Genomic DNA, 26,478 nt, shown 5'->3' with positions numbered 1-26,478 from the left:
TTCATTTTGTGATCAAACCATCATCTGATGCTGAAAGGAACTGTGAAAGCTGAACTGCTGTCAGTGGAAAGCCTGAACTGTGTTTTGCATTGTGTAGATATCTTCTCTCTTCATACAGAAAATTCATTCCTTTATAGGATAACCAGAGTTCACTGATTATATAGACACCCCAAATGGGACTAATGAATGGGACAGTCTTTGTCCTGGCCCTCTGCGTAAGAGTAGATTTCACTCACTGACAGATTGGAGGTCCAGTGAAACCTACAGTTTGCTTTAAAAAGCAAGATCCTGTGATTGGTCCTGAAGGTGACCAAGAGGACACCTTCAGAAAAGAAATTTCCCAAGTCCTGGAACACCAAGGGGGTTGAAATTGAGTGGGAAGGAACTTAAACTCCTGTGTTACCAGCATCCACATATTGTCACAAGAAATTGAGAGATCCCTGGAGACAAGCCAGAAATGTGTCTCCTGGCTTATACGCACTTTATATATACAGTACTAGTTGTCATTTTTTTTCGCGCATACTGCTAGGCTAACACTGTGTGGTCCATCATTTTAACAGATTGCACTAAGTGAAATGTTGTTCTGGATGTTCTCTGACACTGTTTTCCACTTACTATTAGTAATAATATCACATCTGGGGTGTTACTGAAACTTCCTTGTGTGTTTTTTATATTTTTTCTAGTAAAGAATAGTGCTCAATATTCTTAACCATCTCCTTCTTTTCATGACATCAGGCTTGCCAAAAAATCCTGGTTCGGTAACTTCATTAACCTGGAGAAAGAAGAGCAGATTTTTGTGGTCATTAAGGACAAACCACTAAGCTCCATTAAGGCTGATATTGTTCATGCTTTCCTCTCGGTAAGTCACCCCAGCTGCCTCTTAGACGCATTGCTCACTAGTCAGTTCCAGGACTCCTTTTGCCATGTTATCGGGCAGGGTCTCTGCTCCTTCAATGTATCCTCTGTGGATTTAATTTATGTGACCTGTTGATTCTGCTTCAGAAACTGTCTGCCTCTGGCCTGGATGGGCGCACACTCTCCTGGGTTTAAAACTGGTTGGGTGGCCGGGCCCAGAGAGTGGTGGTAAATGGAGTTAACTCCAGCTGGAGGCCAGTCACAAGTGGGGTTCCTCAGGGCTCGGTACTGGGTCCAGCCCGGTTCAATGTCTTTATCAATGACCTGGATGAAGGCATTGAGTGCACCCTCAGCAAGTTTGCGGATGCTGGAGGGTAGGGAGGCTCTGCAAAGGGATCTGAACAGGCTGGACCGCTGGGCTGAGAGCAATGGCATGAGGTTCAACAAGGCCAAATGCCGGGTCCTGCACTTGGGGCACAACAACCCTATGCAGTGCTACAGACTGGGGGAAGAGTGGCTGGAGAGCTGTACAGAGGAGAAAGACCTGGGGGTAATGGTTGACAGCCGGCTGAACATGAGCCAGCAGTGTGCCCAGGTGGCCAAGAAGGCCAATGGCATCTTGGCTTGTATCAGAAATGGCATGACCAGCAGGTCCAGGGAGGTGATTCTCTCTCTGTACTCGGCACTGGTGAGACCACACCTTGAGTACTGTGTTCAGTTCTGGGCCCCTCACCACAAGAAGGATGTTGAGGCTCTGGAGCGTGTCCAGAGGAGCAACACAGCTGGTGAGGGGCCTGGAGAACAAGTCTTATGAGGAGTGGCTGAGAGAGCTGGGGTTGTTTAGCCTGGAGAAGAGGAGGCTGAGGGGAGACCTTATTGCTCCCTACAACTACCTGAAAGGAGGTTGTGGAGAGGATGGAGCTGGCCTCTTCTCCCAGGTGACTGAGGACAGGACAAGAGGGAATGGCCTGAAGCTCCGCCAGGGGAGGTTCAGGCTGGATATCAGAAAAAAATTCTTCACAGAAAGAGTCATTGGGCACTGGAACAGGCTGCCCAGGGGGGTGGTTGAGTCACCTTCCCTGGAGGTGTTTAAGGAGCGGGTTGATGAAGTGCTTAGGGACATGGTTTAAGGGAGTGTTGGGAATGGTTGGACTTGATGATCCAGTGGGTACTTTCCAACGTGGTGATTCTATGATTCAGGCCTCCACTAGACTCTGACTGAATTTCTAACTCTAGATAATGCTCTCTTAGGTGAGAAAAGATTTCAGCCTTCTTGGCAGGATATGCAGGTTGTGAGGAAAGTCACTGCAGTTAGAGCACAGTGGTCTCGCAGTATCAAGGTATCAAGACAGTGGTTTGCTGCTTTGTCAAACTAATCTTGCAGTAGCCATCTGGGCATCAGATTGGGTCTCCCTCTGCTGGGTATGTGCTCTGCCACTTTAGTCAGACAAAAATCCTGTCTCACATCCACATTTGTTACTATAAATCTCCTCTTCAATGCTGTCTGGCTGAAAGAAGGGTAATTTCCTCTGGTGACTGGATGCCTTGTTAAATGCATTGTCACAGCCTGCTAAGTAAGTCCTTAAGGTCAGCTTTTCGATGAACTCATCTTCATTTTTCCTCCCAAATTACAGGCCAGATTTCGAAGTGATTTTTTATTTTTTTACCTGGTCTTTTGCGAAGCCATAAATAGAATGCCAGTATGTTAGATTTTGGTGGGAACTGTGAATGGTAACCACTTCAAAATTAAGCAGTTATGAAATTTTAGCACAGGTCTGAAGATCCAGATATTGGATGATACCAGAAAACTTCTCAAAGCCCTTTTACATATTGATAGGGGTTGTGGTTTGGTTAAGTTATTTGTAGTCATGCTTTCCCTGTGGATGTCCCAGGCACTTCTCTTTGTGTTTGCTCTGCGCTGTGATGTCTATTTGATATCCTAGAATCACCAAACAATTGAGGTTGGAAAGGACTTCATGAGTTCTCCTACTGAAAACAAGATCAGCTATGACATCAGAGCAGGCTGTTCAGGTGGTTTTTATATCCAGTCTTATATCCCACTGAGTTTTGTGCACTCTTCTTTAATATCAGTTTTTACTCAGCAAAAGGCATTTCTCAAAACTGGTAGATGAGCAGGGAAAGAAAAACTGAATGTATGAAGTTGTGCATCATGTGCACATCATGTAAGCACACTGGGTATTCCACTGATATGCAGCCTTTAAATTCAGGTCAGTCTGTAAGGAGCAGTGCGCTCTTCTGCAGTATGAAGCAACCTACACTCTTTACCAATTTCACAAGAACATTACAAAACCAAATCCAGAAGCAAATCCAGCAAATATTACCAACTGTGGAAATGTATATTGTTCTAAATCAAATTTTGCAATTTTGTTACCTTTTGCTCTGGTTCTACTATCCCCTTCCACTGGCCTTTTCCAGATTCCAAGCCTCAGTCACAGTGTCATCTCACAGACAAGTTTCCGTGCAGAATATAAGTCCACAGGAGGTCCTGCTGTCTTCCAGAAGCCAGTGAAGTTCCAGGTGGACATAACATACACAGAAGGGGGAGAAGCGCAGAAGGAGAATGGGATCTATTCTGTCACTTTCACACTTTTATCAGGTAACCATGGCAAAGCTGTAAAATAGGTGCAAGCCAGATGAAAGAATATAACTGTCTTGACCTCGGGGGAAAGTTCAGACAGGGCCAGGGAGGATATCGGGAAGAAAAATGGTGTGATAGAAATGCTGGGAAGGAAGAAGATTCACAAAGAGGTGAAGTTGCCACCACCATGATTAGTAGGGCTGCTCCGTGCATCAGATTTGAATTATCTTCCCTGTCCTATCTCCTTTTTTTTACTCTAAAGTCTCTGTGTCTCAGCTGGGCACTATGAAGCCACTGATTTCTTCCTTCTGAGTGAAACATGCACTCTTTTCTTCTCATTGGTCATATGGTCCCCGCAGGGGTTGAAACAAACAGAGTTTTTCCTGTATTTACAAAAGGAGGCCATAAGCCATGCTTCCTCCTATTAGGTCCAGCACACCTCAGCCTCTGTTGCTGGGGGAGTACATACTAGTTCCTCAATGTCATGCCTTTGGCTGAAGGGTAGATAGACTGTCAGTACGCTCTTGGAGACATGACTGAAGGGGAGCTGCTTGTGATCCTTCCCCTCCAGCTTGTGTTTTATGAGGATTTGCCTCCCACTCCTGTCACAGCTATTTGTGCCTCTTCTCTCCTCACAGGTCCAAGCCGTCGTTTTAAGAGGGTAGTAGAAACCATTCAGGCACAGTTGTTAAGCACACATGACCAGCCTTCAGTGCAGCAGTTATCAGGTAAGTAGTTTCTACTGTTCAGCACCTTCAGCAGGGAGAGGAAGGTGAAATGCCTCTCCATACTAGGAGGCTGAGGGACACCATCCCTCGATAACAGCAAAAAACAAGCTCCATTCAGACAGAGCAGTAACTCCTTGCACCCACCCTACTCCTCCTTCTCTCATTCCCACTCCAGTGCTCCCAGTGCATTCCCCAGTTGAACAGCTTCTGCCCTCTTCCCACCCAAAGAGCCATTTGCCCACTTCTCCATCAAAAGCCACATCATAAACAGATCTTCTAAATCTTCTCCAACTCCAAAATCTTCCAGAACAGGGACATACTGTAGAAGAGACCCCATTTTCAAATCCTTGAGGCATGCTTTAGAAACATCTGACTATAGACAGTCACAGAACAAAACTGAGAGCTGCTTTTAACTTAGCCATTAGCAGCAGCATTTTCAGATGGTCAGAAAGTGGCTAATAGTTTCCAGTAGTGTGGTCAAATTCTTGGCCCAGTACTGTGATAGCACAACTCATATACTAAGGTTCTGCAGGAAGTATATTTTATCTATTTTTAAAGTAAATTTCAACTACTCGTGGTAAAGAAAGCCTTATGTGTGTGACCCTGTGCAATGACATCAATCTGATTCTGCAGGCAGTCTGAATTGATAATACAGAAACTGGCCTCATCCCACCATTATGTAGCAAATGTTCTCTCTGAACACACACATACATAACATATCAGCCTTAACTCTTCTATCCTTTAAAAGGACAGAACAAAGCAAGAAGGTGAAAACTGAAAAAATAAGGAAGTTTAGCTATCAGAAGTGCTTCAAGGAACGAAAAATGGGAGAAGCAGAAGGAATGTACAGGCACAGGGAAGGAATAGGAACAAGGCAGAGAGCAAAGGATGCAGGAAGAAGACAAAGAGGCAGGAGGAGTGGGAAGAATTTTCCTATTGCATGATCATGAAAAGGTATTAACTAAATATTATACATAAAAGCCAAATTCTATACATGACCTTTGTGTGAACCAGCCAAGACAAAAGTGGAGAAATGAAGTCGGCATTGCACCTTGCAGTAAAATACCAGGTGTCCTTGGCTCATTGCACATACGTGTTACATCCTTCTGGTCTAACAGCGTGGCTGGAGATAAAATAACTCAATCCAAAGGATTGTATGCTCACTGCATGACAGAGAAGTATACTCCATACTCAGTTTAGGAAATACTGATTTTCACTTTGCTTTTCTCCTCCGGCGCTGCCTGACCTTCTTCGTGCTGGATTGCACATCGGTTATTCTGTTAGGAAATAAGAAAGGTGAGAATACTAGAACTAGGGTTGATTCAGGTTTTTGCTGTTTGGACTTCTGAAACTAAATAAAACTCTAGGAAGCAGCCAGAATTTTCTGCCAGCTCTTCCTCTGGGGAAATGCTAGAGCCAAGTGGGAGTGAGGGGAATTGGATAGAATAGCATAGTTCATATTACCTCTGCTGTGTGAACAGTGTTCAAGCATTCCTTGTTTCTTAGGGAGAGAAGCATACCCTTTCTTTCTGGTGAGAAAAAAACTGTTAAAAAATAAATAACATGGTGATATCTCTTAACTTCTTCACCTTAACATGCACTTGCTACTGAGGCTTTCTAGAAAGATTTGGACGCTGTTGCACACTTTTGTGTCAAGTAGGATATCTCCTAAAGGAAGTCATATTACAGCAGGAATAAAAACCATTCATCTGACTAAGGCTCAGGGAGATGTTTAAGGCAAACTGTACTGTGAGAAATGTATCATCTGACTTACAGTTTTGATCTGGTTCTGGAACACAGAAAAATAGTATTGTAGACACAGAATCTCTTTCTACTGCCTAAAGCTACATGAGAGCATGTTGTTCTAGCAGTGAAAACCCAGCCTGATCTTTAACACCAAAGTTGAACAAATAACTCCAAATGGACCAAAACTAAAATGAAAGGTGTCTTGAAACATAAAAGTAATAATTCCCTCAGTCAGGGAGTTGTCCAGGCAAGACAGCTCACAAGAGACAGAGTGCCAAGGTATCCTGTATCATATCACCTGACCTGATCAGGAGTATGCAAGTCTTGAAAAAGGCAAGTAATCCAACCTGAAAAAGTTAGGTTGGAACAGAATACAGGGAAAAGAGAAAAGGAAAGGAAAAAAAATGATTGTTACCAAGAAGAAACAACCTGTGCATCACAGTAGAGAGGTCATGTGGTTCACATCCCCAGCCACTGAGATAGTAAGGGGAAATAAAAGGACAGCAAGAGTTCAAGTTCAGCACCTTGCTTCGCTTGGTGGCTGTGGTTGGGAAGATGCATGCCAGAGCTTCCTAGAAATTGCCATGGAATTACTTGGCATTTCTTATTAGAAACAAGGCAAATTCTTGTGTGTTTTTTTTCCTCTCCCATATTGCCACCTCTGAACACCTCACGGGCATTGTGGTTGGACTTCTATTTGGGTTCATGGCTTACGAATTCTCTGTAGGCAGTCCACTGCTGCAACAGAAAGAGCTCACAGTTCACTTTGACTCTTCCCCTCCATGGTTTTAAGGATACTGCTAGCTCTGACCAGCAGTACTTGCCCAGCACTGGAGATGTTCCTAGCTCATTGTGCACAGACATATCCTCTGTGTAGTTGTCTCCCCTGCCTTTTAGTTCAAATGCCATTACAGGTGGGATGACGAAAACCTTCTGTGAAAGGTGCATGCGTGTAAAGTGAGACTTGCAGAAGAGGAAGATTCTATGAGCACAGTATAAAGCAGAACAGCAAAACCTAATAAGCATATGGCACTGATTGTCATTCTCCCGCCCCTCTTTGATCTGTTATGCAGCATGCGAGCCCACTAAGCCGGCTTGCCTGGGTTTCAGAACACACTTTTTTCTTTCTCATTTCCTCCAGCTCACAACAGTATTTGTAGATGTTGTGTTGCCCATGCATCTCTCTGTGTGTGTATGTGAGCCTGATATGTATGTGATCTAGGCAGATATGTTTCTGTGTCACACTTGAGCACCCTCCCCCTGGACATCCCTCCCCTCCATTCACTTCCATTTTTTCCTTTGTAAGACTGGCTGTGCTTATTTCTTCTGACATACTCTGAAGCAGGGAAATTGCTTCCCTCCTTTACATGAATAAGTGTGTAAATAAATGAAATCTATCCTAAAAGCTAATGTAATACTTCTGAAATCCACTGTTCAGCTGCCCAAATATAGTGCAACACATCAGCCTTCTCCCTTAATGTTTCAGGACATTAAATCCTCTCTGCTGTAACTGCTGAGACAATACCAGGTCTACAGACCCGTGGCTGGCATAGAACAAGTAGCTAGGGATTGATTGTTCATTTTTCATTCCCAATGAGAAAACTAGAGGTCATCATATAAAACTGGTGGAAGCCATGTACCAAAAAAAATACTGGAAGGTGTGTCTTCATGTAGTGTTAGACCTGTGGAACTCCTTGCTGAAGCAGGCTCTAAACGTGAGGAGCTTGCAAATGCTAATCTTCCTCTGAGTACTTCTTACTCTGAGGGAGGCTGGACAAGTTCCTGGAAGAGACGTCTTCATGAGGATTGTTAAAAAGAGAAACCACAGCAGGGTCAGGAAATCTGTGACCTGAAAGAGGCAAGAGAGTGAGGTAGTGTTAGGAGGAAGTGTTCTGTATGCTTGGCCTGCAATTACACGCTTTATTTATGTGTGGCTGATGATGGAGACAAAACACCAAAAGGGTTTGGCCTTTGACCTGCACCAGAATAGCTGTTCTTGTTACTGGTTTCACAAAATCCGTTAAACCCAGTGAGGACGTGGAAGGACAGTCTGTTTTGGATCAAGATTGCTGTGTATGAGAGCAGCTGGCCTTGACTTTTTTCCATGTATGGCTCTGTCCTAGAGCCTTATACTCAGAATCTCTGCTTAGGTAATCCCTGGGTAGTACTGCCCTTTGGTGGGATAAAAGGATCGCCTTGTGCCTTTGTGCCTTTGTTTCAACCCAGTACTCTTTGCATTAAATCATAATCTCTTATCCTCCAATGCCTTGCAAAGAAAAGTAGTAGAAACAGCTGGTGAATAGGGACATGTGAAAACCATCTGTGGTCATTCACAAGGTATCAATTTTTATTTTCCTAATATTTTCTTCCCGCTTTGGGTTTAAGCATGGGGAGCTGCATATTCTTATTTTTACCCATTTTCCCATGCTCTGGGCAATCAGCAGTACTGAAGTAGCCTTTATAACTTCTTTGTAATAGGTTTTCTGTTTCTTTATTCTATTTATTGGCTTCATGTCAGATTTTAACCATTGGCATCTCAAAGTAAAGAGCATTTCAGCATCACTGCTGGAAATGCCTTTCATCAGTATAAACAAGTGTTTAGAGACCATATCCAACTTCATGTCCAGTGCAAATTCTTGCTCATTGTGTGTATCTTCTGTATGTGCACCCAAACTCTGTTATTGTGCTGGTGCACATCTCAAAAAACAAAATGTGTTCATGTCACTCAGCAAACTTTGCTACTGTATTGATACGTGAATTCTGGGGTTTTGTCTTTATGGCTCACAAGAGCTGTAGGTTGGCTAATTTGCTACGAAAAGTAAGTAAGAAACTTAGAATTTCCAAATGTGCTAAGGATTTTCACATCAAGAGAAAAAATAGTGCAAGGAGCAAATGAGACGCTTTGCAAGGTAAACTTCCAGCTGTGCTGTACAAATGCCAGAGTTGGACCACAAGTCAATTTTATCCAGGGCTCATTGAGGTCCAAGGTTTATCTTGTTTCCTGCATTCTTACATGATCCTTTAAGTCTTACCGCTTTTGTAGCATCTGGGGCAATCAGTTCACCTTGCTATCTTAGTTCCTACATCCAAAAAGTGCTGTGTAATGGCCAGTTGGATTGGCAGAGCACTATTTTTTGCTAAACGGCTTTAGTATTGTTACTGAATAGATCTCTTTAAAATTCACTGAGTGGTCCTGAAATAAAGCATGTAGAACAAAGTCCAAGCTCTCCAGAGTTTTGATAGGAGAGCAACGCATTTCAAATAAGCACCTAAACACTGGGGAATTCCAATGTAAATGACAACTGCCTTGGACAGACGAAAGAAGCTGGCAGCACCCTTGACATCATATCCCTTAATGGAAATGTTTATTGAGGACTATGAGCATCTGGCAGGAGATGCTCAATGCTTTTTGGGACCCAGCACTGGATTTGGAGATCTCAGAGGAGCGGCTGTTTGGGTGAGATTTCCTGGGCTGGGACAACTCTCAGTCTGAGAGATGTTGGACACATTACAAATCAGGTGGCTTGGTTGTCAAACTTGTGTAAGATAGAAACACAGAAATTAGAGAAAAAAGAAAATCAGGAAAGAAAAATCAGCAGTCATTTATTAAATGGATGTCATTTATTAAAGAATATCAGTCAAATCCAAAGTGTGACTGAGTGCCAGCAACCTCTATGAAATAAGGAATTGCCTTATCATCAGAAGGACTGAGAACTGACTCTGCCACTATGCTTCAATTAAAAAGCAGCACACATTAAAAATGCAGGTACATGACACATCAACACTTCTTAGACAGCAAAAGGCTGGACCCTGCTTTTATTCACCTCACATAACACCTGGATCCCACAGTCACTGGGTTGTGAATTACTATCCGTCAGCAGAAGTTGACTGCTGAGAATCTAAGGCTTTCTAATTAGAAAAGAATTCTACTTTAAAATGATGAAATATTTTATCACATAGAATATTTAGTAAAGCAGATATTACAACATGATGGAAATGAAAGACGTATAAAAGTAATTATTATAACAGAGAAGCTGAAGGCTTATTAACTCTGTTAGTCTTTCAAGAGATGCGCTAGGAGCTGCTGCTTCTGGTGTGCTCATGTTTGATATGCCTTAGGTGTAGGGGAAAAACAATCTGATGGTGTCTTGGAAAGAGATTAAAAATAAAAATAAATTCCTGTGCAGTTCCTGGGACTGGCCATGGCAATGTAAAGAATGCAAATTATAGTTGTGCATAAACGTTTTAAGAAAGATAAATTAGAGGTTTTATTAGTGTTCCTTTGACATTTTTCCATGGTTTTATGTTTCAAAATAGTGTTTCTATTTTTTCTTGTCCTTCAAAACCAGTTCTATATCCTTCAAATTTAGGTTTTTAGGGGCAAAATGAGGTACAGAGTCCAAGACATTATGCTATCAAGAAGCCTGTGTTACAGTCCTTTTTTCCTTTTATAGATCTGCCAGTTTGTATTCTAATCACATGATTAATATATGTAGCCATGTTACACAATTGGCTTTAAATGAAATACTAAAAAGAGCTATGCTGACTGCAAATGACTTAGAAAAGAAAGACAGCATTTTGAAGTATTTATTTCAGGAGACATGATTATTTTTAATTTGTTAAAATTAACAAGGAAACAGTAATAACAATTTCAGGTGAATCTTAGTAAACCAATTACAATCTTCACTTCCTCTACATAATCCAAGTACTACTTTCTTTGTTTCCAGACTGCTAGTTAGTTACTGTGTGGCCACTTAGTCTGGATACACTTGAGGGGAAAATCCCAGGTGTCAAAGGTGGGAGTCAGAAACAATCTGTAGGTCATATTTGAGACTTTCCTTGCTCTTATGTGTTTCTTTCAAAGCATGAATTCTGCTAATCATTGAGTGAATGCTCTAAGCTCTGCAACTGTAGATCTCTACTACACTGCATTAAAACTCAGAGGGGGCTGGACAGGAACAAATAAAAGACATGAGATGACAAACTTCTCTAAGTACTACATTCAGTTCTGGACATATCAGCACAGGAACAGCAAGGATCTGTTAGAGCAAGTCCAGAGGAGGGTTACAAAGATGATCAGAGGACTGGAGCACCTCCCATATGAGGACAGGCTGAGAGACTTTGGCTCATTTAGCCTGGAGAAGAGAAGGTTCTGATGGGACCTTATTGCAGCCTTCCAGTACTTAAAGGGGGGGCATATAGAATAACTGGGGAGGGACTCATTATCAGGGAGTGCAGGGACAGGACAAGTGGTAATGGTTTTGAGCTGAAAGAGGGAAGATTTAGGTTAGATACTAGGGAGATTTTTTTAAATGTGAGGACGTTGAGGAATTGGTTGCGCAGAGACATCATGAATGCCCCATCCCTGCTGGTGTTCAAGATCAGGTTGGATGAGGCTTTGAGCAGCCTGATACAGTGGGTGATGTCCCTGCCCATGGCAGGGGGGCTGGAACTAGATGGTCTTCAAGATCCCTTCCAACCCAAACCATTCTATGATACTATGATTCTATACTGTGAAGTTCTTTAAGAAAATAAGTGATGCAAATTTGTGACTGTGACTTCTGGTCATTGGCTTAATCATCAGCTGTAGGCACTTCTTAAACCTGTTAGGCATCTTCAAGGAGAAATGTATTTTGGGAATTTGATCTGCCTTCACTCAGTCAGACAAGCCAAAGGATGTCTACGACCAGTAAACTCCTGGCCTTTCTGATAGCTCTGATGCCTTTTTCCAGTTCTTGAATCCTCTCTTCTCCTTCACCTCCTTCTCTTTCTCTCAGTCTTGTGCTTTTCTGAGAGACCTTCCGTGAGTATCATCACCCGTTGACCTCTGCCATCCCACCTCTAACCCTGGGGATGGAGAGCATAGAACTACTGCTTGGCTGCTTTGACCAGTGTCACTGGACCAACTGCCTGCCCTCTCTGCAGCAACCCCCCTCTCTTGTCCAGGCTTTTCCAGATGATCTATGCAGCGCAGGCCTGCCTGCATCAGAAAACATACATATCCGTGTTCTTCTAGCATGGATTCAGCTTACTCAAGCATATCCAGCACCCCTTCCCCCTTTTTTGAAATTACTTTTCTTGGTATTTAAGGGGAGGAATACCAAGAAATTATACTTCCCTCTCCTTCCCTCTCTCCTGCAGACTTTTCAGCAGATAGGGAGTAGATAGAGCTTCCTAGCAGTTAGGAATTTTCATCATATGTGTGCCTGTTTCCAGGAAGCCTATTTCTTAAATACTGGAGTGTCCATTGAGAGGCCAGGCAAGAGAAGATCTGACACTGAACTGAGTGCTTTAACTTTGAGCCACTTGCTCAGCAGCGAGTGGGTGTTCCACATTGCCCAGCACTCATGGACACAATGATTTAGATTCCAAACACAAGGGAATCCTGGCTGACAGCAGCAGTTTTGGCTGACAGCCAGCAGATTCCACATGGAAGTGTCCAGTACCACTGGTCCTTTCTTCTCTAAAGCTGACATACGGAGGTCCTTCTGCTTATTGCACCTGAGTAAGAAGCACTCAGGGCTGTGGCAATGGGAGCTATACCCAAACTGGACAGTAATGTCTCCAGGCCAAATTCTGCCATCCTTTCCAGAAGTAATTCTATTGTCTGTGAATAGTGGCATTGAAAGCAAGAGGAGTAAGAGACTACACGTGAATCAGAGACTTGGAGTTATGTTGAGGGCTTGGACATTATCCTTTAGGGTCTAAACAGTGGTTTTGAGCTATGTAAGTAGCTTTCTCATTCCATGTCCAATAGAAAAAGCTGCATTTCCTTCATCTCACCAGGTTTTTGATGTACATGTATCAGCTGTCTGGTCTTTTCCTGGCTGTTGCAGGGTAAATTGCAAATCTGGCCAGGTGAAACAATGTATTCAAGGCTTTTAGTTTGCTGAAGTGGTGGCAGAATTTTTCCCACATCTCATAAATACTTATAAATACTCATATCTCATAAGTACTATGATAAAGAGGTAAGTGGAAGCAGCGAGACAGAAGCAGCATCCACTCAGTCACAGGGCCAGGTTTGCACTGGCATACAGTGGGTGGCAGAATTTGGCCTGGGTTGTGCTAAGACCAAGATGTGTATATGTTTCCTGCTTCAGGTAATAATGTGCTAAGTTTCTACTTTATGCACGGAGGTATGGAAACCCTTTTTTATGTTTTTCCCTCCCTCCCTCCTCTTTCCATTCTATGATCCAGACACCACTAACTGTATGGAGTTGATGACTGGCAGACTTTCCAAATGTGGTAAGAACTTCCTTCCCTTCTGCCTTTTCTCCTTCCCCAGCCCCCGCTGAGCAACATAATAACGCGCCGTCCTGTCCCTTTCACCTGTTCCCCTTCCCTATCCCTGCTCTCCCATGCTCTTTTCAAGGCTACCTACCCCTTAACAGCCCACTGCGTCTTTCACTTACCTGGTGGACACAAGCATATACCCCTTATTCTGTTCCTCCCCATCCATGCACAGATGCACAGGCTCCACCACGGCTTTACCCTTCATAGCACAAACGTGTGGTGTTGCACTTACAATTCCCTCCCTCACTGTAACCCAGGCCAGTGTTTTTCTTTTTCTTTCCTGTTTTTTTTTTCCCTCTGTTGTTTACTTACTGCCTTTTATTCACAATTCTTCAGTCCCTTTTCTGCGGTGAAGCTGAATGCTGCCCTGCTAGCTGCTATCTCCCTTGGTTTCTTGCTATTTATTGAGAGAGGACTGCTGCTATTTAGTTCTCTTTTGCATCCTCTCCCTTCTTCCCTGGATATCCTTGGGGTAAGATCCTCTTCAGTCTTCCTTAAGACACACTGCATATTATCTGTCAGACACTTTGCAAGTGTAAATTGTCACAGCTCCACTCTGGTCTTGGGGAAGGATGTTGTGTCTGTAGCTGGACAAGCCGGGAACCTACTGGAGATTCAAAATTTTGCTAGGAATGAGGGGAAATAAAAGTTTCCTGCAAAACGTGGAGCTCAACTTGCTTGAGGTTTCATGAATTTTGGTTAACTTGTCTTCTTTCCCCTATATGCAGATATGGACTGTATTCTTTCTTTCTTTACCTAGTGAATCCTAACTTTCTTTCTTTGCGCCCCTAGTGAATCCTCCAAATACAATAGTGGAAATTCCCAATTACTGTAAAGTGAGAGGTTTTTGTCCTGTTACTTATATCTTGTCCAGAAAGGTTCTGTGCAAGAGAACTCTGTTCTCTTTGTATTTCCTTTCTAGTGTCTAGGTTGAGTTCTGATATCTCTGTGAAAGGGAACACAAGCTGTTGAGGAAGTGATCACTGAGCTAGTACTGCTGTCCAGCCGGACCTGTAACTCCTGCATCATCTCTTTGTAAACGGAGGCAAGTTGTTCTGGAGTTGTTGTGAAGCTTGTAACAACAAAGGAAAATTGTCATGTTGGAGGTTTATGTGTGCATGACTGAGGCAGAATTTGGCCCATTTCCTGTATTTCAGATGATCTCTTTCCCTTATGTTGCAGCTTTGCTGGTGGGAGTTCTTCCTTTGCTCTGAAAGGAGCTCGCTTGATTTCTTATTTTAGTTTTCTGGGTTATACTGTTTTCTTTTCCTCATGAAGAGTCATTCAAGTTTTGGGCAGACCTCCAGCTTCTTCTTGAAGCATCAAACAGCAAATCCATCTTCTTCCTCAAGCCTTTGTATCTTGCCTGGATCTGGCATTCACATCATATGAGAATATTGAAATGCTGATTCTGCTAATTGCTTGCAAATTAATTGATCTATACAGATAACCAGCCAGTACTCTGCGTTCTCTACATAAAGGGCATTTACTGCTCACTCTCAGCTCAGACAGGTCCTCCAGCTGTCACAGGGTCAGCATCAATCCAACAAGGAATGAAGAGGATGAAGTGAAGGCCAGTAGGGAGACTATTTTGTGGCAGCTAGCACACAGACAGAGCACATAGCTAGATCCAGAGAAGAGAAAGGATGGGTTATAGGGGTTTAATGGAGCTGCTACCTTTAAATCACACGTATGCACAACATAAGCAGTGGTGGCTGCCCCACACTGAATTCCACCTTCCTGTATGAGTGAAGAGCTATTTCATGTGCCAGAGAACTCACCAACAGTTTAGACAGGGAAGTGAAAGAGAATTATGCCAGCATTCAGCCAGTTCTGAGCAAAATGTCCTCTGTGACTTCGAGGAGAGGGAACTCCCTGTGAAGTTGCCATAATGTTCACCTAGTAGCATCAAATAGAGTAAGAACAACTATACTATGTGTCTTTTTGGCCTCGTCATTGTTCCATATTCTGAGAGTGAACACTGGTTGTCGAGTTTTTGCCAGAAGGTTGACACTGAAGCAGGAAAAGCTAATTAGATGCTTTGTGCCTGGCTCAGCCATGTGAAAGCTCTGGTGGGAATGAGGAATATCTTTTCACCCACTATAAACCATTGAATGTCATAATTAACAGCAAGGCAAATTTATTTAATCCTTTAAATGTTATCTCATCTTCTGCTTGCATTGGTCATCAATCTGAGAAATGATTTTGCATATAGCCATTGGCATTGAAAAATGAGTTAATGTCGAACAGCTGAAGTATGTCAGAGGAGCTGCCAGTATCCAAATGACATAAGAGCTGCTGTATTAACCCTACCTGTGCACACTAGAAAACTGCTGCCAACTCTTAATATTTCACAGCAGAAGAAGATAACTTGGCTTATAATAAAGTTGATAATCACATTGAGGTGGAATATTTCATTTTGCATTTCCACCCATTTCAGCAGGTGAATGGGTCATTCTATTTTCAGAAAGACTAAACTGGTTTCCATGAAGTCTTTCGTATCTGTTTATAAGATTAAATTTAACTTATAGAAAGAGCCCAATCAGTTTAGTGACAAATAAGCTTTACCCCTTTATGTGCTGCCATTAAGCCTTATAAAATCAACATGGCTATAAAAGAATTAGCCGTATTCTGTTTCTTTTGAGGTAGGATTGAGAGAATTATTTACTACCATCTGACCTGGTATTTTTGTCTATCTCACTGAAGAATAAGTTGTATGATTGACAATGAGGTTCTCATAGGTTCTGCAGAGACTTTACATTAAAAAAAAAAAAAAGTCTAAATAATATACAAACTGGAAAGCCCTACAGAGTCAACGACAAAGCTGGGGATCAGAAAGGAAGTATCATTGTAGATTGAGCACATTGGATCTGGAGCCATTGGTATTCACCACACAGAAGCTCACAGTGCCATGTCAGTGGTCCTTGTTCAGAAAAGAGTCTATCTTCACAGATTTTAACAAGTTCATGTTCTTTAAATAGTGAACTGAGAATTTCCATGGGTAGTTGACTCAGTAGTAAAGCTGACATGTAGCCTTTGTTAGCTTCTCTTTCCAGCCATCCCCATTTTTTTTGAGTCCTTAGTTAATATGTTTCACCAGGGTGCTGGCTGCCAGCAGAAAGCTCTGAATAGCCTGCCTTATTCTTGACTTTACCTTCTGATCAACACTTACCAGGGAGCCTGTTTGCAGTCACCACACTGTGGCTGTCTAGGGCTGAATTTTATGTCCAAGTAAGACAATCTTTACTTGTTGCTTTTCATCCCGCATGACTCTCAGGAAAGTCTTCAGTTACATCAGTGGCACTTCCATGCAACTGGGTGAGGATAAGAGAAGGAAAATGTTAGTACATATAATTAGTATGGTAAATTCGTGCTATCATGTTGGTCACTGCACAAACATACATTCCTGCTGAGTCTTAGACCATAACCGTGTGACAACAAGGTGGCCGGAACACTTCATGTTTATTCTTAAACACCCTGTATTGCTGCTTATGATTCAAAACCTTGATTCTTGGCACCAGAGTTAAACCAAAAGCTTTACGGATCCTTGTGTGTAACATTGGCTATCACCAAAATTATCTAATCAAAGCAGAAGCAAAGCAAATCTAGTTGCCTTTCCTATCTTTCCAATGTATCTCACTCAATCCCTTGTTTCCAGTGTTTAGGACCTAACATAGCTTCCTATTAAGAGCCGTCTGGCCTGTCCCATATAGCCAGTCTTTGTCCACGCACACAGAGTGATTGCACTGCAGTAGAGACTTCTCTTCACAGCTTCTTGTAATCAGTTTGATTCATACAGATGCAAGCCCATGTCAATAGCATCCCAGGCTATTTGAGACATTAGGAGACGTTTTGTAGTTTAAAACTGGTTACAGTACATTACATCACATTTGGGTTGCACTTGCAGCACGTAGCTTTCTGAGTGCTAATTTAGAGACTGTTGGTGTTACTAGCATCTGGGTTTGGTGCCGTGGAAGTGATCCTGATCCATATTGGCATTAATTAGAGGAATTCTGCCCCTCACAAAGTATCTGTTTGATGGAAGAGGATGTTGGTAATCTGAATTCATAAAGTCGTAACTGATGACAGGACCACTGATGCTGAAACCTGCAGAAAAAATGCCTTCCCAGCTGAAAGATTCTTCTCACCACTTTTACGCTGTGAGGTAGTCAGAACGGTAATTTTTTTATTAGCATTTCTGAAAACATGTGCTGGCTACTGGTCTTTCTAAGCACAGCTGATTCTTCTCTCTAAGTTGTGACCCAAATTAGAGATAAAAGGAAGACAACCCACCTGAAAGATCAGATTCATAATGAGCAGCTCACAATAAGTAAGATAAGTCACATTTGCCAAAGAGTTCAAGCCAGGTTTCCCAGTTATTCTTGCCTATTCCACTGGTATTCTTTGCTGTCCAAATGGATGGCTGACTCTCCTGATACTGTCATAGCTCTTCATTCAAGTGTTGTGTTGGGAAGATATTTCTTTTCCAATTCATAACTCATGTTTTTGCTCTGTAGAAGAAGGTAGCAACAAAACTGGCAACTTGGCACTAAAGATGAATCCAGATGTCTGGAACATTGGTATACATCAAATCATGCTTTGATACCTATGGCTAGATTTTTACTGTCCAATACAAGATCTTTTCCTCTTTCTCTGTAATAATATTGGTCTTTAAGGTCCCTTCCAACTCAAACCATTCTGTGATTCTATAAATATCAAATGCAGAAAACACAGATTACCTCTCTCTTAATTAAGATCGCAGTACTTTATTTATGGCAAGCAGTGCTTCCGGATACTCCATGTGAGTATTTGCTTGGCTGTACTAAGCTAAATTTGAGATGGCCTCCCCAGAATATTAAATCCAAACATTAAATCAAAATATTAAGTAAAGATTTTGAAGGGATTGATTCAGGGGAAATGAGGAGGCAGCATTTCACCAGCATACACAAGTCATTTCTCTCCTTATTAACAGACCAAAGAGCTTAAATGCATAAGATCAAACTTGAACATTCATCTGGCAGGAAAGGACAAAACCATATTATTAAGTGCCAATACATTTCTGATATTTTTGTAGGGAAAAAAATTGGAATTAAGCAGCAGCAGAAGTCTCTGAAGAGAATGGGTAGCAGCAATACTGTCATCTGCAGTGGCTTTGCAAGCATAGGTCATCACCTTCCCCTCTCAGTGCATAGTTGTGCAGGCAGATCTTTGTAAAAGGAAAGGCAGATGCAAAGAATTCTTGGGCTGAGTCCTTTACCAACCAATGTGCCAGAACAGCATGATTCCACAACAGAGTCTGGCATCTCTTCATCCCACCACTATCTTGTCTGTTCTTTCAGTGCCACCAGCTGTCCAAACAAATGTATGATTCCCCCTTCTCTGTCATCATCTCCTTTTTTGAATGTTATGTGGTGGTGCTAGACTGGCCAGAGTTATTCATCAGTAATAGACACATTTGTTTTCTGATTCTTTACCTACTTGGGTCTTTGCTGCCTGTGTTCACCATTCTCTGTCTTCTTACCCAAGAGCTACCTCTCTGTCATATTGTCTGTGACAGGAATGGCTGAACTGGGTCTCAGCTTTTTTGTGTGTGTATGAGAGCTAGAGAAAAAAAAAATGTGCAAGATAGAGGAGAATGGCCATCTGGATGCATCTGCCTGGTGACAATCTCCTTGGGCCACCCTCCTGCCAAGGAGATGGAATGTTTTAGGGGAATAAGAACAAGGATGGGTTATAGAGCATTTAAACGTCAGGTTGGTTGTTCAGATCTTCCCAGGTGTGTAGCAACTGAAAGTTCCCACTTTGTGCTGGTAGCACAGACACCTGTGCTAACAGTGTGTGATAGTCTGAGTGGTTCCTACCAGCAGTCTGTTTCTGCAAATACTGTTTTTAATTGGCATTTTTACTGGCAGAGTCTAGAGACTCGTTGGAAAATAAGCTTTGTTGTTACCTTGGCAGGTCACCTTTCCCAGTTGCAATTCAGGTGTCCTGCTAGGAAACTGCAGTTGTTCTGTGAACTGTCTTAATTTTCTAGCCCTAAACCGAAATGAAGTCAAAACAACTGTAACTTAACTGGGGGAAAAAATATATGGGAAAACTTATTTTGGTCAGTCTGTTGTGACAATTTCTAAATTGAGTAAAAAACACATCCAGCTCTCTTGAAATGTTTTCTATGTCCTGTATTTTTAGAAAGTTCACATCTTGGGACTTCTGCAGTTTCTTCAGCTCACTTCAAGTGGCCTAGGATAGGTTCATAGACTAGGAGGAAGTTCCATGTGATAGCCTCCAGCAAAACATTGCAATGGCCTTTCTGTCACCTTTCTCCAGGCTAGAGGGAAGCCTCATACATCCAGCCATTAAACAAGCAAAATATTCTTTCTGTACCCTTCTTCAGTGGTTCTGTATATATAGTTACATATATATATATCTCCGGGTTCTGTAGAGCGGATTCTGTATTCTAAATCTGTTTTCAAAGGCAGAAGGGACCTTGCCAACAGAAGCCAAGTAAATAGGCAAAAAAAGCCTAGTCTTAACAAAGAAGACTAGAACTCTGTCGAAGAAGCAAGATGGGTTTGAAAGGGAATGGATTATCACCCATCAAGAGAGTGTTTCAATACATTATGTGAAAGGAGTTGGATTTTTCGTACATGGTTCACTGAAACCACAGCTGCTATTGAAATACAGAGAAAGCTAGGGATGAAAAAGAAAAGGGTAAAGAGAAAGGAATCAGTACAGGCAGAAAACCTCAGTATCAGAGGCAGGCAGAAGACAGAAAAGGTGAGAAAGCAACAATGGAAGCAACATGGGAAGTCACATTGTCAAAGGGTGTGTCTTTTTCCAGTGGAGATCTATCTTTTCCCATTCATTTTCTCCGAAAGCCTAAGCAAAAAATGCAGGAATTCCACATTTCTCAGGCTATACAGAAAGGAAAGGGAGAGGATGATCGCACAGATGGCATATTTGTTTTGTGCAACTTTGTGTTCAGCACCTCAAGGATTAGTGCTTTAAAAATATATAGACTTGAGAGAGATGGTTTCACAGAAGGGAGTGCCTCAGGGTTTGCCTCAATTAAGTCAATGGGAATGTTGCTATTTGCTTCAATGAGAAGCCAACCAAGTCCTTATCTGACTGTCTTAAAATGTTGCAAAACAGCAGACTCTAATCAGCGACTGAAGCCTCCAGGCTTGTCCTGAAAATGCTTGTTCACCATCTCCTTTTACTTTCTATGGAGGACTCTCAGGGTCATCGCAAGGTCAGGGCAGAGTTTTCACAAGGTCAGAGCAGGGTCTTTACAAGGTGCATCCTTTCCTGGTGTCACTTCTGGTGCCTGAAGTGAATCACCTCATTTCGTCTTCCCTCTTCTACCTGTGTGCTCCACGTCCACTTTGTTTCTCAAACCTGACACCACTGGGGTTAGGTGAATGTCAGGCTTCCTAAGAAAAGCAGATGAAGTACTGAGGACTGTGAGAGCTGATACAAGCCACGTGCCCAGCTTCCTTTTACATTTTTGTTTTGATCTCCAGCCCTGTTTCTTCCTTTTAGTGCCTTTAATGCATTCACAGTTTTGACTTCTTTCATGATCTTTGGCCTTGGCAGTGCTGCACACAGGTGCCATAAACCAGTGCCTTCTCCATAAATACATTCTCTAGCATCCCTTCAACACATGACCCATTCGTAAACTTCAGTGCTTGTTTTCAACCCATTCCCCTTCCCTATCTTGCAGCATACAGCTCCTTGGTCTAACTCAAAAATGCACATATTCATCTCCTCCTAACAGATATAAACCTAATGTTCTGAACCTTCCCTCCTGCCTCTGATCCTTCTCATGGTTTCTCACCCTTGCTACCCTTCATACCTTCTTTGCTATGTGTTGATGAACATTTACTCTCAAGAGGAATGAAAACCTTAGTTACAGGTGCATGAAACACCAGGGAAGTTTTGAAGAATCAATGAGCCAAACCTTCATCCCTGTCCAGAGGAAATGGGATGTCACCTCACTTTCTGAAATGAGAGAGGCAGCCTTTTTGAGGCCTCTAGTTGGACTTAAAGGTGTAAGGGCCTATCACACACATATTGCACTGAAAGCCAGGAGTGGAATATTGCTGAAAATTGTATTCTAATCCATCATCACTTGCATTTTCAAGTCTTGTTTTACTGAATGTGGAGACCCAAGGGTAATTGAGAACTAAGAGGAGCAACATCACATACCATTTTAATGCTTCCAGCATAGCTGACCAAGGTTTACATATCTCCAGAGAAAAATATGAGGACTCTGTCTATCCAAAGACCAGTATCTAAACCAGCCTAAGAGTGGGCTAACAAGCTGTTGTGTAGACAACATCGATGCAATGGTTGTCTGTATTGTTTGGTGTGGTATCGGGTCTTTATTGACTGCAGGATAGGAGACCATTATTACCTAGTATTTAGTTACAAGTGTAGTTACTACAAAAGACAGAGGTTAGTGAAATGGCCTATTTTATTTTTCAGTAGCTCTCTTTAAACATCCCTAAGGATTTCTTACCTTCCATTAAAATTTTACCTGAAAATGCTGATTATGAGGAATCCAGTAGTGATACAAGCAAAGAAGAGCAGGCTGTTAAATACTTTTGCTTTAATAAATCTCAAGGCACTTGAAAACTTGTAGAGCATGGGGAGGAGAAAGGGTGGATTAAACAGGGGCTGCATATTTTAATAGGATGATTAAAAATACTGTATCAGGACTCAGTAAATACAAGGTATATAAATATAATTTCAAAAATGTTTTATTGCTCCATTCTTGCAAATTGTACTTTGTCTACTGTTCCTGTCTACATGAAAACAAAAATCTTCCCCGATTCCTGCAGAGCCCTGCTTACTCAGCCCTCTTCTTTTCCTCTATGCTTGTTGAGTAACTGCTCAGCTGAATAACTAGAGATATTCCCCTGCCCTTTTCTCCCAACCTAGCAGTCTTTCCCTCTCCAGCATTTTTTTCAGTGCTCTCTTTCATTCTCTCTGCTGACTCCATTTGCTTATGAAGATGAGAGGTCCAAAGCCACATGAGAACTAGATCTGCCCTCATTCCTACATTCAAGGCTGAGTGTTTGCCTTCTTTTTTTCTTTCTTTTCCTTGAAAAAGAGGATACACCTAAAAGAAGCAGAAATTAGTCTGAGCAGAGCATATGCCCATGAACTTCAAAAACTTTTATGAAGGCTTAGGGAGATGTCTGAAATAGAAGTCGTAGATGTGGAACAGATATCCCCCTTCCAAAGCATTTGGATGCATGTGGAAGGAAGCAGGTGGAGCTCACAGAGGTCTGATCCCAGAATGACTAACAGTTTGATAGCCCTTCTCATCTTAGCCAGAAATTGAAATACATGCTTTACCTGGCTGTTCGTTTGGGCCCATCTCTAAGGTTTCAGTCACTTAGGTGAACGATGCCCTTCCAGAGACTAAAAGCCATTTGCTTTTGGCATTGGTGTAACTGAATTCGCAGACAGAACCAGGGCCAGCAGTAAGCTAACTACTAAGCAGCGAGTAGAAGACGGGAAATTAGATTAATAAGATTGAGATCCTCCACTGTGTATACCAGCTATTTGATTTTTCTAAATGCCTGTCAACATGCAGAAGAAAATAGCAACTACCTGGTTAGCAGTGTCAGGAAAAAAAAAAGAGTAACATACTCAGGGGTCATATACTACAAACATTACATATTTCCTCTTTCTTTGTGTAAGCACAATTGATGTTCATCTAGCACTTTCCATTAGAGAATAAGAAAGTACTCAACAAGCTCTTCAGACAAGTTGCTGTGCACAGAAAGTGTTCGCCTGCTGTAGTAACTGGTTTGCTTGTTTGTAATGAGAATGAAGGGAAATATAATATTACAAAGCCACCGGTGTCCACCAACTGTGGATAAATAGCAATCTTTTCTTTATAGAAACCTCTTTGCTCCTGACTGAATGTTCCCATCTCGGGGATGAAAGGTTCTATTCTTCACCGCATACCACAGCATTGGAAGGCAGATACAAGGAGCCTACTTCTTTCTGGGAGCTGAAAAAATGAAATTACCTAGGTTATATATTATTTGAATTTGTTAGAAAAACGGAGCCAACAGTCCCAATATTGAGAGAAGTATCATGAGGTTTTTAATGATCATGAACAGTCATCACCTTCATGGTGTATGTTAGATTAAAAACCCCTTCAATATCCATGTTCAGAGAATTTAGTATGACCCCCTTCTGTGTCTGATTAAGGTTAATCACCCAATCCAAGAAAATTAACAGGATTATAAATGCCAAAAAAAAGGCTACCTTTCCAGTAGTAGCTGGTCCCTTTCCCTCAGTAGCATCCCAGAGCCCTTCCTCGAGTATGGTCTTCCACACATCCCCTGATGTTGGACTGGATTAACAGCATGCAACTCTGCTGCCTGGAGGTCCAAATGGCATGAAACATTTGTGTGTGCACAGTGCCCAACCTGTGTTAATACTGTCACCTGCTCTAGTGGCTGACTTACTGAGATACGTGTTCTACTGGCATGCTACCCCACACCCCTCTCTGGCTCCTACCTCCACTGAATGTCAATGCCGTGGAGGCTGCATTGTAGAGAAAACATAAATTCAGGATAATGAGGAAGTAGTTCTTGACCCTGGTAGGTCCCAGAATTAGTTAGATGTGTAACTGCTTCCATGATGCATTCAGCATCTTCATTTCCAGGTACCTATTGTAAGAAGGATCTGAAGGTGCTTAGAATCTTGCAAGTACAAACCACACATGCAAATGGCAATGCTCATGTCAGCCCTAGCTCATTTTTCAAATGCCCTTGGAGCACTCAGGTGCTTCAGACTTAGTGACTGAAAGAAGAGCAAGGAGATACTCATAATGAAAATGAGGGCAAAGAAAGCCTAATGCCTGATGCATCCAGAAATTCACAAGGCTGCAAAGCAGTGCAACAGTTGGCAACCACATATAAATACCTGTTTGTACAGCAGCAGTGATGCGATTTGCCTGTACCCAGTCTTATATTCACTGATGTTTGCAAAGTGGCCAAGTGACTCCAATTAATAGACAACTATTTCAGCCACAGAGTTCTGTGTCCTCCTGCTAGGTGAGGCGGCAATGCTCCCCAACTCAGCAGAAAACTAGGACCTTCCCCCTAGGTGCTTTATGCTCCCAGCCTCTTTATTTCTGTAGGTGTTCCATCCTAAACACTCTTCCTCCTCATTGTCTTCATCCCCCACACACCCCCAAGCACGTGGCTCTGGATCTCCTCATCATGTTCTTCTTGTTAAAAACCCCATTGTTCATTTGTTTGTTTGTTCTCTCTCTTTCTCTCCTCTTTTTCTCTCTTTCCCTCTCATTTTTCTTTCTTTCTTTCTTTCTTTCTTTCTTTCTTTCTTTCTTTCTTTCTTTCTTTCTTTCTTTCTTTCTTTCTTTCTTTCTTTTTTTGTCTCCTCTGTTTTGTGTACCCAGGCAGCCCATTGAGTAACTTCTTTGACGTAATTAAACAACTTTTTTCAGACGAGAAGAACGGGCAGGTGAGCCATCCCCCCGGCACGCCAACCAAGCATAGCGCAAACAGCAAGCGGAGCGATTCCAGTTCTAATGACTATGGGTCTAGAGGAGACAATAAGTACCCTGCTGGCAAAGACAAGGCAAAGATGGTCTCATCAGTCGGCCTACAAGACCAACCTTAAATAAACACATGAAAAATTAAATAACTTAGAAAAAAAAAAAAAAACCAAGAAAGAATGAAAGAATATTCCTTAGCAAGCTAGCCTCTAAACTAGAAGGATGTATATACCTTGCCACAACAGTACAAAACTGTCTATAGACAAATTTTGTATGAAGGAATGACTGTATATATATACATATATATATTTATATATGATATATAATATATATCTCAGAAACAAACACAAAAACAAATGAATGAAAGAATGAAAAGAAAAGAAAGAAAAGAAAAGGTAGCACAGATGACAAACCCAGTTCACCAGATCTTGGGTTGTGATTTTTTTTCAATTGTTTTTTTTTCTCCCTTTTTTTGAATGTTTTGCTTTTTTTCTCCTTCCTGATTTTTTGGGTTTATTACTATTTTTATTCTTTTTTTGTTTTCTTTTGTTTTGTTTCTTGTTCTGTTCATGCTCTCTCTGTGTTTCTGACGACACCACTTGTTTCCGCTCTGCTACCAGGAATTATCCCGAAAAGTTAACATGTCAGCCACGGCTTCACCTTCTGTGCTCTGCGGACACTTGTTGACGGAAGGCAACCGATGTAGACTGTCCAAGGACCAGTCCTGTTTGAGGTTCCCAGCCTCCCCTCTCCCTTCAGGAAGTGGGTTTCTCCCCCACTTCTCCCCAGACACCTCCCCAGTGCACGCCATATTTTTTTTTCCTCTCTTTTTCTTTTTTCTGTGCTCCACAAGAGAGATCTGCTCAGTTGTGGGATTGCAGAGTCTGGGCTGAAAGGATGTTGCAAATTGTTGGAGTGAAACCTTTACCCTTGGCAACTTCTCTCCATGCAGGTGAACTCAGAGGGGAGGGTGTGGGGAAGGAGATGGGTGTAGCGGGAGAGCAGTGTTTCATGAATCCAGAGCGCATTCTCATCAGAAACCAGCCAGGAGCAGCTCAAAACTAAGCGTTGAACCAAGACAATATTGGGGAGCTTCATTATGGGATTTTTCTTAACCTTCTTTTTCTCCCCACCACCTTTTCCTTTTCTTTTGCCCCCTTTATATATATATACATGTATTTATGTGTGCATATTTATATATAAATATACATACATGCATACATATATATGTATATGCAAAACAATTGGTTTCGTTATACTGTATCATTTTCCTTTTTGACCTGCTGGAAGGCGAAAGGAGTAAACTTAGGAGGGAGAGGGGGTTCAATGAGTAAACACATACAAACAAAAGATTAAAACTTAGGGAAAAGGCAACTTCTGGTAGCAAAGCAGAGGGACAAGACTCTGCCAAGGACTGTCTCTCCCGCCACCAGGCACAGTTGCTGCTGCTGCTACTGCTACTCCTCCTTCAACACCTTCCTCCCCACCTGTCAACTCCCTGCCACTGTGCCACCGCGCTGGGACCTTCTTCGACCAGCTGGATCCTCCACCACACCCTGCATTTAGAGGCAATTATTGTGTTGCTAGTGCTGCATTGATATCAGTATTATTATTTCTTTAAGTTACCAGTTTCATTTATTGACTTGAGTGATTTTTTTTCTAAAAAAAAAAAAAAAAAAAAAAGAAGATGAAGAGGAGGAACAAAAGAGACT

At 42.1% G+C, this 26,478-nt stretch overlaps 1 protein-coding gene across 14 annotated transcripts in view; it reads left to right on the top strand.

Annotated features, from left to right (window-relative positions):
- BRSK2 (BR serine/threonine kinase 2) overlaps positions 1–25,800 on the top strand; it is a 317,085-nt gene extending 291,285 nt beyond the window's left edge. For 3 of the 14 annotated variants that reach the window (XM_054068445.1, XM_054068444.1, XM_054068442.1), the window contains 6 exons: positions 736–859; positions 3,292–3,472; positions 4,093–4,182; positions 13,126–13,173; positions 24,716–24,732; positions 25,387–25,800. In XM_054068445.1, the coding sequence (XP_053924420.1) occupies positions 736–859; positions 3,292–3,472; positions 4,093–4,182; positions 13,126–13,173; positions 24,716–24,732; positions 25,387–25,659 (733 nt within the window). In that variant the 3' untranslated portion in view covers positions 25,660–25,800. Of the gene's footprint in view, positions 1–735; positions 860–3,291; positions 3,473–4,092; positions 4,183–13,125; positions 13,174–24,667 lie in introns of all 14 variants that reach the window. The other 11 variants (XM_009571857.2, XM_054068441.1, XM_009571856.2 and 8 more) reach the window with 8 other exon arrangements.
- The last annotated feature ends 678 nt before the right edge of the window (positions 25,801–26,478 follow it).

The sequence above is a fragment of the Cuculus canorus genome, chromosome 5 (assembly GCF_017976375.1).
Source record: "Cuculus canorus isolate bCucCan1 chromosome 5, bCucCan1.pri, whole genome shotgun sequence".
Classification (NCBI taxonomy): Eukaryota; Metazoa; Chordata; class Aves; order Cuculiformes; family Cuculidae; genus Cuculus; species Cuculus canorus.
This window is presented reverse-complemented; position numbering and strand designations above follow the sequence as displayed.